Below are 12,761 nucleotides of genomic sequence, written 5' to 3'. Positions count from 1 at the left end.
CCCCGCCCGTCCTTCCCTCCTTTCCCAAATCTTCAAGGCCTCCTTGCCAGTAGGCACCAGCCCAGCCCTCCAGCACCTGAGGCTGCCTCCTGGCTGCAGAGAGAAGCTTCCTCAGTGCTGTCCTGCCTGATCCAGATCTGTCTGCTCTCCCCACACAGCCTGTGGGCCTTGTGCAGTCACACTGGCCTCCCTGCCTCCAGCAGACCCTCCACTGCCCCTGTGTGGGTCACCCTCCTGGGCTCCCTGTGCAGCACCTCTGCCTCATTTAGGAAGCCAGCTGGGGAGCAGGCCACTGGCCCTGGAAGTCCCACCTCCACTCGTGCTCCCCTGGCCAACTCCCGACAGCGTGTGCTCCCCCACATTCCTGGGTGGACCACCACATTCACCCTGTCCTCACCTCCCCCCCTCCTCCCCAAGAACATCTGAGAACTAAAACCTATCTCTCTGCAGCCAGATGCCTGAGCCAAGCCTCCCTGCTACAGGCAGCGGGTCCTGTGTCCCTGATCTTCCATGCCCTCAGTGTCTTGGGTCCCTTCCACTTTCGAGCCCCAGTATCTGACGGCCCTCCCTTGGCGTGCTCCCCACTGGTCCTGTCTGTCCTCACCCTAGTGCCTTGATGAGCAAACCGGCCAGGACCCCGTGTCAGACACCGCAGGCCACACCATTCTCGAGTATGTCTGTGTCCCTGGCCTGGCCTGGGATAGTGGGGCCGGGCCATTGCTTGTGGGGAATGGGGCAGCAGGGCTGGCTCGTTCCCTCGCTCATTCCTTCGTTACACACAGACCCTACTGAGTGCCAGTTGCCCGGCCATCTTTCTTCCACACCCACCCCACAGTCCTGAGAACCTCAAAGTTTCCAGAAAGCCTAACCATGTGCCTCACCCCTGTGTGGTCTTTCTTCCCCAGAAAGTGTCCTGTGATCTGGGCCTGGCTCTCCAGCACCCCGGCCTGCACGGACATCTGGGAAGGGAGACCAGAGGCAGGGGCCACTCCCATGGGGACCCCTGCGCCGACCTGGGCCATGAGCATCCTAGGGGGCTGGCAGAGCAGGTGGGCGGTGGATGGGAGGAGAGCTCGGCTTGTGGGCTGACCGGTGGCATGCAGGCCAACGTCAGTGTTCTCTGCCGTCGGGGAAGGACCCTCAGCCTGTGGGTGCAAGCAAGGCCTCTAGGCTGACAAGATGGGCCTGGCCAGGCTGGAGCACAGGAAGTGGGCAGAGAGGCCAGGGGGCGCAGGGGGACGGTGTGGGGAGAGACAGGCGGCATCTGTCCTGTGTTCCCTCCACTACTCAAGCTTGCACAGAGAATCTGTAAATACAGGGCGAACTCCCCCAGCCTGTGCTCCTTCAGAACATTGCCACCAGCACTGCATGTCCAGGCCACTCCTGCCGGGTCCTATGCCTCCCACCCACCCACCATGCTGCCTCTGTCCTAGCCCCAGGGACCCCAGCCCGGGTCAGTGCGTGTGCCGCGCGAGGGTGGCTCTGCCCACACCTGCCTAATGTCAGGTGTCTGCCTCCACTGTGAGGTATGTCTTGAAGCGAACCCTCCTCGTGTTCCCACCGTCCACACGCATGCAGCACGCTCCAGGAGAGGTCACATGCCCTTCCCCCTCTGTACCACCGGATGTCAGCAGGAACTGTTGAGGTGACACCCTCCCTAATGAGTGGAGGGACCCAGGGGGAGGGTTCCGGAGAAGCAAGTAGCCAGGCCTTGTGAGGACACAGCTGGAAATAACACAGGGCGGGACCTGAGTGGGGGTGGTGGGGTACTCTTTCAGGATCCTTCTTCAGCCTCTACGGCCCTCCCATACAGGAGTCCACCTCTGTCTCCCTCTGGGGGAGGCCTGGCTCGTCACCCACGAGGCTCCTTTCTGCCTCCGACCGAGATAGGACTGCTGTGGCTGGTCCTGGAGGCCACACCGGGCCAGGGAGGTGACCGTGGGAGCCAGGCTGATGATTTTCTATCCATGCACCTTGGAGCATCCAGGAGCCCAGGAGAGGCGCCTTGGGGGCCAGTTGGTGGGCGAGGCTGGGGACCAACTGTCCCAGTTTCCCCAGGACTGTAAGCTCAGCTGGTCACCCCCAGTGAGGTTGCCCTTGCCCCTGCACTCCATGAACCAGGATGCCTCACTGATGCAGGACCACACAGGCCATGATTTCACACAGATGTGGACCTCTTGCTACTGTTGAGCTGGCCCGCGTGCTCGCGGTCAAAATGAAAATGTGAGATGAACAGATGGGTGCGTGGAGGCAGTGGTCAGCAGCGGGACAGCCAGGCAGAATAGCCCGGGGCTGTGGGCACACAGATGTTCCCGCAACCATTCCAACCGTGGGCCGTTCTCCACAGGCAACACTTGGAAGGTCTGACGTCACGGTCTGGTGCGGGGCTTTCCGATGGGGGCTGGCTTCCTCCAGCTTGTCCTCTGTGGTCACAGCCTTGCTTCAGTGAGGAGGGGTGGGGAGGGTCTGCCAGGAGGAAACTCACTCACTCCAATTCTCTCTTCTTTACTTGGAGACTTGGGACACGTGGAAAAGAAAGGCACCCCTTAGTTCAGACACACTCCGTCAGGCCTGTGGTGCTGGCCTCCTGGCCAGATGCCAGAGCCAGGACTCATGCCGGGCGGAGGCTGGGAGGGAGACAGAGAGCCCAGAGCCTGCCCCCCGCCAGGACCCCTCAGCTCCCAGGTCAGAGCCTGCCTTTCATCAAGCTTCCCTTATGCCCCCCAGGCCATGCCTTGGGGAGAGCAGAGCCGGGACTTCCCAGCTCACAGCTTCTGGCAGCAGCCTGGTTCCGGGGTGCTGAGTCAGCTCCTGCCCCCCCACCCCCCTTCCAGGGCAGGCCCCAGCTCGCCACATCCTGGAGCCAGGCATCAAGGCCAGGGTGCCAGCCCAGATGCCGCTCCAGCTGTTCCAGCCCTCTGCCCCACCCCCACCCCCAAGCCCTGTCTGGGTTCTTCTCACACCCACGCCGGACCCCATGCCCGATGCCCCTTGGACTGCTTCCAGAAAGTTTCCTCTGCCCCAGAGGTGGCCAGGGGAGGGTGGAGAGCTGGGAGCTGCCGGTCCCACACAGAAGGGGGCTGGCATTGTGGGTGAGAAGCGGTCAGGGGGGCTTGGCGGGACACTGGATTGTGGCTTGGCCTCGAAGGCAAAACCCAGTCATTAAAAAAAAATCACATTAAAAATTTAGCTGGTGTTCACGAACCTTAGTGTGGTGATCATTTCATAATATATACATGTATCACATCATCATGTTGTACACCTTAACCTCACACAGTGTTATCTGTCAGTTATGTCTCCATAAAGGTAGGGAGAACATCCACAGTGGATGTGCACTATCCCCCCATACTCCCGGATCCAAATTCCTCATATACAGGGAAGGTAGATGTCCTCCATCCATCAACACTTGGGAAACCGCAATCTCTAAGTCCCTCCTCCCACACCCTCCTGGGAGGAAGCGGGGTGCTTGGGGTGAGGCCAGGGGCAGAGCAGCAGGGCAGGGAGAGGCTCTGAGCCATGCAGTGGCTGCCTCCAGGGGATGGTGATGTACTGGCCTGTCCGAGGGCCTTGCCAGGGGCTGGAGGCAGCACTGAGAGGTAGAGGGCACCACCATCCCCGTGCCCTTTGTTCCCCCAAGTTCTCTGAGCACAATAAAATGCAAGGGCACTGAATGCACTCTGAACTCCTGAGTCATATCCCGGAGGAAAGGACATCCTGGAAAGGTGGTGATGTCAGCCTGCGCTGGCTGATAGTAAGGCACCGGTGGTCACTCCACCCTGTGATGAGAGCGATGCGAGCATGAAGGGATGGGTAGGGGCAGGCTCTCGGTGGTGCTGTCAGTGCCGGGGTGGGTAGGGGTGGGACAGACGGATGAAGATCTCCATGGTGCTGTCAGTGCAGGGGTGAGTTCGGGTGGACTCTCCGTGGTTCTGTTGACCAAGCAGAGGAGCCAGAAACGGGACTGAGTCGCAGCACAGGGTAAGCGAGCGAGCCCACCCGGTGGTTGATCAATGCCTGGCTGTCATATCTGGTTTCTCCTGGTGACATTGGCTCCCAGGCCCATCACTGCTGCCCTTCGTCAGAGGCAAGTCTGGTTGCTGTTCACGGTGGGTGCAAATACCGATATCATTTCCCCGTCCCGGGGTTCCCACACCCTGAGCTTCTAGGAGGGGCTGCGTGGCTGTGCACCCTGGGAAGGAGGCACTCCCTCCAGGCCCAGACACTGAGGGGCCCCCAGAAGCCCCACCCCGCTGCCATGCCATCGGGACCGTGACCAGCCAGGATGCCAGGCCACACTTACAGACGTAAATCAGGATCACCTATCTCACATGTGCTTTCAAAGCACAGCCTCTGTCCAGGAGGAGAGGTCAGAGATGTTGGGGCATCCAGAGCAGCCGCTGGCTCTGTGCCAGGAGCCCACGTCCCTGGACCAGAGAGGCACCCCTGCCCCAGGAGCTAGAACGATCTGGCTGGCAGTCGCCAGCACGTGGGGACTGGGTTCGCCGAGCCCAAGGACCCACACGTGACAGTGGGCGAGGTCAGGAGTTCACTCTCCCCCAGACGAGCTAGCACTGTGAGTGAAGCTCCAGAGACCACAGTGGGGACCACAGATGAGCCACCCAGATGTGCCACCTGCTGAGTGCCAGTGTGTGCCGTTTGAAGCTGTGGAGTCTGGCAACTTGTAAGCGGCAAAGGGGGCCTACTGTCTGCTACCTGTCCCCACAAGCTGCTTACACCCAGGGGACAGAACTTCCCCAAGCAGTCGAAGGGCCTCATCACCTGGGCACCTTGGCCTTTGTGAGTCTCTCCTGCCCCTTCCTATCCCCCCATAGGCCCCACTGGCACCATCATGTCACCTGTGTGGCCTTGTACTTGGCTGGCCCAGTGCGTGACTCCCTGTGACCCTCGCAACCTTGTGGATGGCACCCTGGGACCTCCTGGACCGGGAATCTCGGCCCAGATGAAGACACCTGTCTGGCATCCATGTGTTAATATGACTGGATGGCTCCTAAGGGCCCCTTTCTCCCCATACTCCGATGCCCTTAAAATGCACTGAACTCCAGGCTTGCTGAATAGCATTTAGGGACCAGAGTCTCAGGCAGTGTAGGCTGCCCCAATGAACACCATGGACCAGGGGGCTTACACAAAACACATATATCCCTTACAGGTCTGAGGCTGGACCTCCAACATCCAGGTGCTAGCACATTCGGGGTCTGTGGGGACCCCCTTCCTGGGATCCTTGAGATCCTCACGTGGTGGGGACAGAGAGAGCCCTGGGTTCTTGTTCTCCTTATGAGGACATGAAGCCCGTCACGGGTCCCTCTTCCTAACACTGTCACCTGGGCTCATGCATGAATCTGGGGGGTGGGTGTGAACATGGGTCTGTGACAAGTCAGATATATGTCGCAACACACAGCCAGCACTAAAGACCCTCAGCACCACTAGTCTCTGGGGCCCCACTCAGCCCCGTGTCCCCTGCAGGATGGTCACAGAAGGGTGATGTGACTGGCAGCCTGTGCCTGCCCCCAGCCAGCTGCGTTAGGACTCAATGTGCCTCAGTTTCCCCTGCTGACACGCAGGTATGCAGCTGTCTCTCCTGATGTCGGCACAGGGGCCACCCAGCTCCAGGTCCCAAGGAGGTGAACCCGGGGTCTCTGCCCCGCACTGTGAGGGGGCCCAGGACCTAGCCTCACAACCCTTAGGCACCACGCTGAGCTGTCACTGGGTGTCGGGGCTTTGGGTTAAACCCTCATCTTTCCCTCGGCCTCACAGCTGTTACAGGTGTGTAAATGGCTCCAGACAGGGACGGGAGGGTGGGGGTGCAGCCAGCTGTCCCTCACTTACACCTCTGTCCCTCTGTCTGGGTCACAGTGAGGCCCCGACCCTACTACTTCCTTCACCCTGCACCTGGTGCCGTGATTCAGCCTGTGAGGAATGAGAGCACTTCTCCACAGTGCAGGGAGCCGTCCCAGAAGGTGCCCACACCCGGCTGCCTGGCCGGTTGTCACGCCCAATACCCTGAAGGCCCCTCAAACCCAGAGTCCCCTGACCCTGAGACACGGTCCTCCTCCTCTGAGCCTCTCCCCAGAGTCCCAGCCCTGAGAGACTTTCTGCAGGGCCGTCCACACGGCTGAGGGGCCAACGTCCAGGAGCAGGTGGCGGTGGCCCCGCCTTGGACCTGGGACAGGGTCCCTGAGCTGCAGACCACATGTGGCAGAGAGGCCGGCTCAGGCAGAGCAGACACGGCGCCCCCACAATCCTGGGAGATGTGTGAGGCACTCAAATGGAAGGTGGCCCACTTGGGAGTGTTCCAGGGTCCGGGGAACACACGGTTGCTTAACAGTTTAGCGATAGCTTGTTTCTCAGGAACCGGGGGATGTCACCTTCAACCCAGAGCGCACATGCGTGCGGCCTGGAAAGCGGCCCCTGGACTCCAGTCCCAGCCTGTGGCTGGGGCCACGTGAGCCGCGCCTGCCGCCCGCCAGCGTTAATGGTTTTCTCCCTCCCGGGAGGGCAGCGCTGTGGAAGTCTGGGCGCCTTGCCAGGCCATCCTGCTCAGGGTGGAGCGGAGGCGCTGGCTGTAACACGCAGGGGAGGGATGGGCTGATGGCCGTCACCCGCGGGCTTATATCACGATGGTGCAGGGGGGGTGGAGGGCACAGAAGCGGCTCTGGGCAGAGGAGCCCCACTCGCCCCACAGACGCAGGAGGCACCTGTGCACTGTTCCTGCAGGTCTTGTGGGGCAGCAGCCTCTTACGTGTCTGTGAACCTGGCTGGGTTTCCTCCTGCAGTAAATCTCAGCAGGCACAGGGTGCCTGTGGGCTGTGGGCTCCGCTCCATCCTCGCCTGTGGCCCTGTGCGCTCTGGGGTGAGCAGAGACTTTGTGAATTTCCCAAGGACTGTGGGACCACATCTGCCTGAGGCTCCAGAAGGGGTTCTGAGCAGTGGGGTGGCATGTCCATCTGCACCTTCTTGAGGAAGCGCTCTGTGGCCCCCGCCCTGCTGGCCCCCTTCTCCAGGCCCCGCAGAAGCCGGCAACGTCTTCTCTTGTCCTTCGAGGACACAGAGCTGCACAAGGGCCCCGGGGGAGCAAGGAGGTCGGGGGCCCACACTCTCCCTGTGGGTCTCTGCCCAGGAGGGCTCTGGATGGTCCCATGGCTCTCTGTCTTGGGGACAAGGCGTGAGGTCTCGCCGAGCCCTGAGGGCTCCCTAGAAGACGGAAAGGGGTCTGTCCTGTCTGTATGGAGCCGTCTGGGAGCCACAGGGGCCACGGACTCCTCCAAGGGGATTCTCTCTGCACCCTCCATGCACTGGGGACCACTGGGAGACCCCTACTTGCCTCCACGCTCCTGCCCTCTTCTGCCTAGAAGACCCCTGTGGGAGTTTGTGCAACTTGGGCACTGGGAGGGCCCGTGGGGGGTTGCTGCAGGACCCTGGTCCGTGCTGGGTCCCCTCCCTGCCTGCAGCCCCCCCCCCCCCAAGCCCCGCCGGCTGAGCCGGGATTACTGACACATACTTTGAACAAGTCCTGGCAGGCGGGCAGAGACTCCTGTGCCCACGGCCATGCATTTGCCCGCTTCCCTGGGCGGCTGCAGCACGTTTTGTTGGGGAAGGAATGCAGAGGCACCAAAGCGTGAGACACCTCCAGGGTGTCACCTGGGGAGGCTGTGAGGGAGACCTAGGCAGCGCTGCCCAGCGTGCTGTGGGGATCCGGCCCCAGAGCTGGGAAGTCAGCCAGGAGGTGTCCCGGGAGAAGCCCAGCCAAGGGGCTTCTGTTTTTCACGGGAAAGATCCATCATTCACTCTGGAGGTGGGGGTGTCAGGTCTCCGGGGCCGGAGGGCTCTGCCTTCCTGGGCCTCCACTCCTGCTCCCCATGAAGTGCAGCTCACCACCTCCCAGCACCGTGTGGGCACGACCGTCACCTTCAGCAAGCCCATCTGGAGCCACTCCGCCTCTGGAGACTTCTGAGCCCTTCACCCGGGCTTGGAAGGAGCAGACGCAAACTCTCGCATGTGGACAGTGCTGGGTGGCTGACTGTGGAGGGACGCTGGTCCACAGGCAGGATCCCCCACCCAGACCTGCCGGGCAACGTAGAAGGTGTTCCCTGACCTAACAACTTGGGTTTGGGGTTTTTCAAGTGTCCAACCCACTATTACAAAGTGCATAGAAATGCTGCATGAGAACAGTACATAATACAAAACCCAACAGGTCACAACAGCCAGGACATCCCCAAGCGTCCCCTGTCTTCCATTTCTGTTCTTATTTCTTCACGGACAACTGTCCCAGGATGGGCCCCGGGGGCCACTTGCAGCGTGACTGCTCCTTTCATTGAGACTCCAGTCCTGGGCCACGCCCGCCAGCCCCTGGGGGCTGGAGATCTGTACCCAGGAGCTGGGAGGGAAGCACAGCTTTACAGCTTTTCTCTAAGACCATTTCCTCCATCTCCTCCCCCATTGTATTGCCTGCCACAAAGGATTCTAGCAGGTTTATGCAAATAAAACAGAAAATCGTCTTCTAAAACAGCGAGCCCAGTGAGACACAGGGGACACCCTGGCTGGGAGAGACAGTCTTGAGTGTGTGGGTGGTCAAGTCGGGGGAGCCCCAGGTGGGGGTGCAGATGTGGACCTGGTGGTTCTGACAATGCGTGTTTCACCTGTGGCCATTTCTCATGTGGCCCCTTGATATAAGGATGGCCACTGGTGGGCTCCCTGCACCCTGAGATCCTACAACACCAGAGGAGTGACACCATCTGGTGTCTGGATTCCTCTGATCTTATGACCTCACTACTGTCCTCACCAGCCTCAGGGCTAAAGAGAGAGGCAGAGAAAGAGGGAGAGAGACAGAGACAGGGAGAGACAGAGACAGGGAGAGATAGAGAGACACAGAGAGACAGAGACAACAAGAGACAGAGAGATAGAAACTAGGAGAGACAGAGACAGCGAGAGACAGAGATATAGAGATAGGGAGAGACAGAGACAGAGAGAGACAGAGAGACAGAGAGAGACAGAGACAGATACATAGCGGCAGGCAGACTGGAGAAGTGAGCGGCAGGGGTGCCCTGGGGAGGGGCGCAGGGGTGCAGAGTCACCAGAGGCAAGGCAGCTCCGGGAAGGCTTGTGTGTAGGCCCTGCTGTCTGAGCAGGTGAGCCCTCAGGTCCCAAGTCATCTGACACAGGCCACCCCTCACCCTGGTGGCTCACCCCTGGGGCCATAGTGGCGCCTCCAGAATGCTCCTGGCTGGCTACTCTCTCTGACCTCAAGTGCACCTGCACCCCACAAACACAGAGGAGACCCATGTGGGGGCCCGAGGGGCGGCATGGGACAGGGGCATGCAGAAGAAGCTCTGGGAGGTGGGCAGGCTTGTTGCTTAGTTGGCCTTCCAGGTGGCAAGCAAGGCATAGGGGCCAGATACTCGCTTTTAGCTGGGAGTCCCCTACCAGGAAATCTGTGTGGGGGCAGTGGTTAGGGACGGTGAGACGACTCCGGTTGGGGGGGGGAGGAGGGGGAGAACCAGGGAGCACTGCAGTGGGAGCACGTCCCAGGCCACAGATCTGACCCGGGTGGCTTCACAGGGGAATGTCCTGGGTCAGCCCGGGTGGCATCTGCTCCCAGCACGGAGGCTGTGGAACGCAGGGTCTGACTCAGACGGGTGAGGCTTTTTGTGCTGATGAAGACAAGGCAGCTAGCTGCTGGCCACTGGGGCTGTCACTGCAGGGCAGTGAGGGAGTGAGGTGGACGGCAGAGGGCAGGCTGGCCAGAACAGGCAGGACACGGTGGGAATGGGGCAGAACAGCCTGGTGGGGGTAGTGGGGGGCCTGGCCTCTGCTAGGGGCCCAGGTTAGGCCCAGGGGGCTTACAAGATGCCTGCAGCCCAGACTCAGGGACACAGGAGGAAGGGGCTCAGAGCACGGCACAGAGCTCTGGTGCCTACAGAGTACTGTTCTCCGTGTTCCGCGCATCCTGTGTTTGCTTAGTTCTAATTCCGTGACACTCCTGTCTGCTCAGAGGAGTGGTGCAGCCCTGTCACCTCTCTGGTTCCTTCCCTGGGAGCCCCCCCCCCCATCTGTCACAGGATTGCATAAGAAGCCCACAAGGCACGCTCTCAATGTTCAGGTCGTGGGACTGTGACCGGGTCTGGGCTCCGCAGGGACCTGCCCCTGGCACGGAGGGTGAGGGCCGGGTGAGGGGCGCTTCCGCCCCGCTCTGGGGAGCGGTGGCTTTGGGATTCCCTGCAGGGCGGCGGCCAGCTCCTCCACCCTCCCACCAGGAGCCACACCAACTTCAAAAGCCTAATTACTCCCGATTTGGGCTGTTTCCTCAGCGTCCCGGCAGGTGAGAAAGCCCCCGTTACTTTCACTTTTATATGCAAGGTGTGGGGAGAAGGGGGGTTGCGTAGCTTCGCTGGGGGAGGGAGGGAGAAACGGAACAACCAATTAGGGGAGGCTGAGCGTGAAGGTGAGAAGTTATAAAGAGAGGGTCCCTCAGCCGCACTGGGGGGAGGGAGGGCTGGGGAGAGGAGGGGCCAAGAAGGGAAGGTCCTCCAGGTAGGGCGTGCAGACAGGAAAGCTTTCCCCAGCTAGAAAACCCTGAGTCTCTCCCTGGGAGCCGTCCTTCCGGTCTACTTGGCCTGGGAGCCTGTGGGGGTACAGCTCCTTCCCCTGCAGCTGGCTGGGGCAGAGAGGACGAAGGAGGGTAAATCCGCTGTCCCCAGGGAACCCTGAGACTGTGTCCACCACAGACACTTCTCCTCAAGAAGCAGAATCCCCAAGCGTGAGAATCCCACCAGGAACAGAGTTGGGGTTCGGGGGCACCCTTCTCTCTGGGGCCAAGGGCTGCTCCAGAATCTTGCTGGGGTGGATTGCCCGGAGGAAGGGCCTCTCCCGCTGACCTGGGGAGCGCAGGGTGCCGAGCAAGTGCGGGTGCGCTCACATGGAACACATGTGGTCGGGGTGGAAAGGGGGGCATACCTGTGTTTGGGGGGGTGGTAAGGCCAGGGAGCCTCAGGGCCAACAGGACAAAGATCCCGAGGTGTGGGGTGGCCAGGAGGCTGGTGACAGGGCCCTTCCTTTCGGGAGGAGCGCGGGGGCGAAGGGCGCTTCCTCCCGTGCCCAGGAATGCGGCGGCGGGTTCTAATTAGAAGCTTGCGCTGGAGTGGGCGGCCTCGGGGCTCTCTCGGACGTGCCCCCCAGCTCCCCGCGGCCGGCGAGGCGGGCGTCAGGGTCCCCGAGGCCGCAGCCCACGCTCCAAGGCCACAGGGCGCTGCAGGTGCGGCGCGCGCCGGTGAGGGACGCCCCGGGTCCCCGAAGAGCGGCCCAGCAGCCTCTCCCAGGTCCCTGGACTGGCCCGGGCCTCCCCTCCCACCCCGCCCCGCCCCGCCTGGCTGCGCCTGGACCCGCGTCCCCAGCCAGGCGCCCCTGCTTCTGAACCATCTCGAAGAGAAAAATTATTATCGGATTAGATGTACTTCGGCTCGCTTGGTTCCCCCCACCCCTTCCCCTCGGCGTAATTATTATAATTCCAGGCAAGCCGTCGGAGAAGGTTCCTGTGTGTGTGTGTGTGTGTGTGTGTGTGTGTGTGTGTGCGCGCGCGCGCGCCCGCCCGCCCGCAAGCATGGGTGTGGGGAACCTTCTCTGGAACCCCGGGTCTTCTGGTCTCATGCCCCCACTTGTGACCCTCAAATCTTGGGCTTCTCAGAGCGCAACGCCGCATACTGCCTTCCCCCTTTCCCTACCGCCAGCGACCCTCCCGGTGGGGGCTCTGCCAAATCAGATCCCGAAGGGATGGTAACAGTGATCCCCCCCCCCCCCCCCACACACACCATATCTGTGCAGTAGACACTCGGGACCTTTCCTTTGGTTCGTCTACATTTCCATCGTCAGATTGAGGAAGGTCTAACTGAAATGTGCCTCCGACGGGAGGACCATGCAGGGAGAGCCCCAGCGGCCCCTCTTTCCTTCCCCGCTCAGACAGGGGCTCACGAAGAAACCCCTCGGGTCGCGCCCCCCGCACCCCCCCGAGCCTGAGAGGCCAAGGCTGGTGCTGGCCCCAGGGTCCTGGCCCGCCACTCCGGGCAGGTCCCGCTGTCTTTACTTAACTGCGCTGCTGCCCCAAGCTGTTGGGTCTGGTCTCACCGACTTTGTTTGAAGGTGTGCGTGCGCGTAAGACCGGGTCCGTAAGGAACGTGTCCTTGTCCCCCGCGCTGCGCCCAGCTCGCCCGCCCAGCTGCTCCGGCTTCGCGCTGCCTGGCTGTTGGTGCCATCTGCGCAGACAGTGTTCCCGCCTCTCCCCAGCCACTGCGCCCTTTCCGACGCCGGGGGCCCCTCTAGGCCCGGGACACCACTGTCCCCGGAAGCTCCGACACCCGCGTCCCAGCCCTGGCCCGAACAGGTCGAAAGTGGCCGCCAAGGAAAACAACCCGCCAGTGCCCCGTGGAGCCGCAGGGGCAGGGCGCGGGCTCCGAGCCACCGCGGGGCCCTGCCCGAGGGGACGGCGGCGGCTTGGGGCCGCTCACTCACCACCAGATCGGGTAACTGCCCAGCGCCTGCTTCAGGCCGTAGAGGAATAAGAAGTATACGAGCAGGGCCATCGCCGGGCGGGAGAGCGCAGAGGGCCGGGAGTCCGCCCCGAGAGCACGGGCGCCGGGGCGGGCCGGGCCCTGGGAGCTGGCGGGCGGCGGTGCTGGGCCCTCCTGCGGCCGTGAGGTGCGCGGGGTGCGCGGGTGTGCGCCGGTGCGCGGGCTCCGAGGGCGGCGCTGCGCCAG

General features: G+C 62.0%; 1 protein-coding gene across 1 annotated transcript in view; it reads right to left on the bottom strand.

Annotated features, from left to right (window-relative positions):
- The window catches only part of WNT3A (Wnt family member 3A), a 40,986-nt gene extending 28,283 nt beyond the window's left edge, over positions 1-12,703 (bottom strand). The window contains exon 1 of the mRNA XM_040454408.1: positions 12,517-12,703. Within this exon, the coding sequence (XP_040310342.1) occupies positions 12,517-12,587 (71 nt within the window). The 5' untranslated portion in view covers positions 12,588-12,703. The remainder of the gene's footprint in view (positions 1-12,516) is intronic.
- Positions 12,704-12,761: the final 58 nt, after the last annotated feature.

This window comes from Herpailurus yagouaroundi, unplaced genomic scaffold (genome assembly GCF_014898765.1).
Source record: "Herpailurus yagouaroundi ecotype Mexico unplaced genomic scaffold, PumYag 212, whole genome shotgun sequence".
Classification (NCBI taxonomy): Eukaryota; Metazoa; Chordata; class Mammalia; order Carnivora; family Felidae; genus Herpailurus; species Herpailurus yagouaroundi.
The sequence above is the reverse complement of the archived record's forward strand: the minus strand, read 5'-3'. Positions and strand labels throughout refer to the sequence as shown.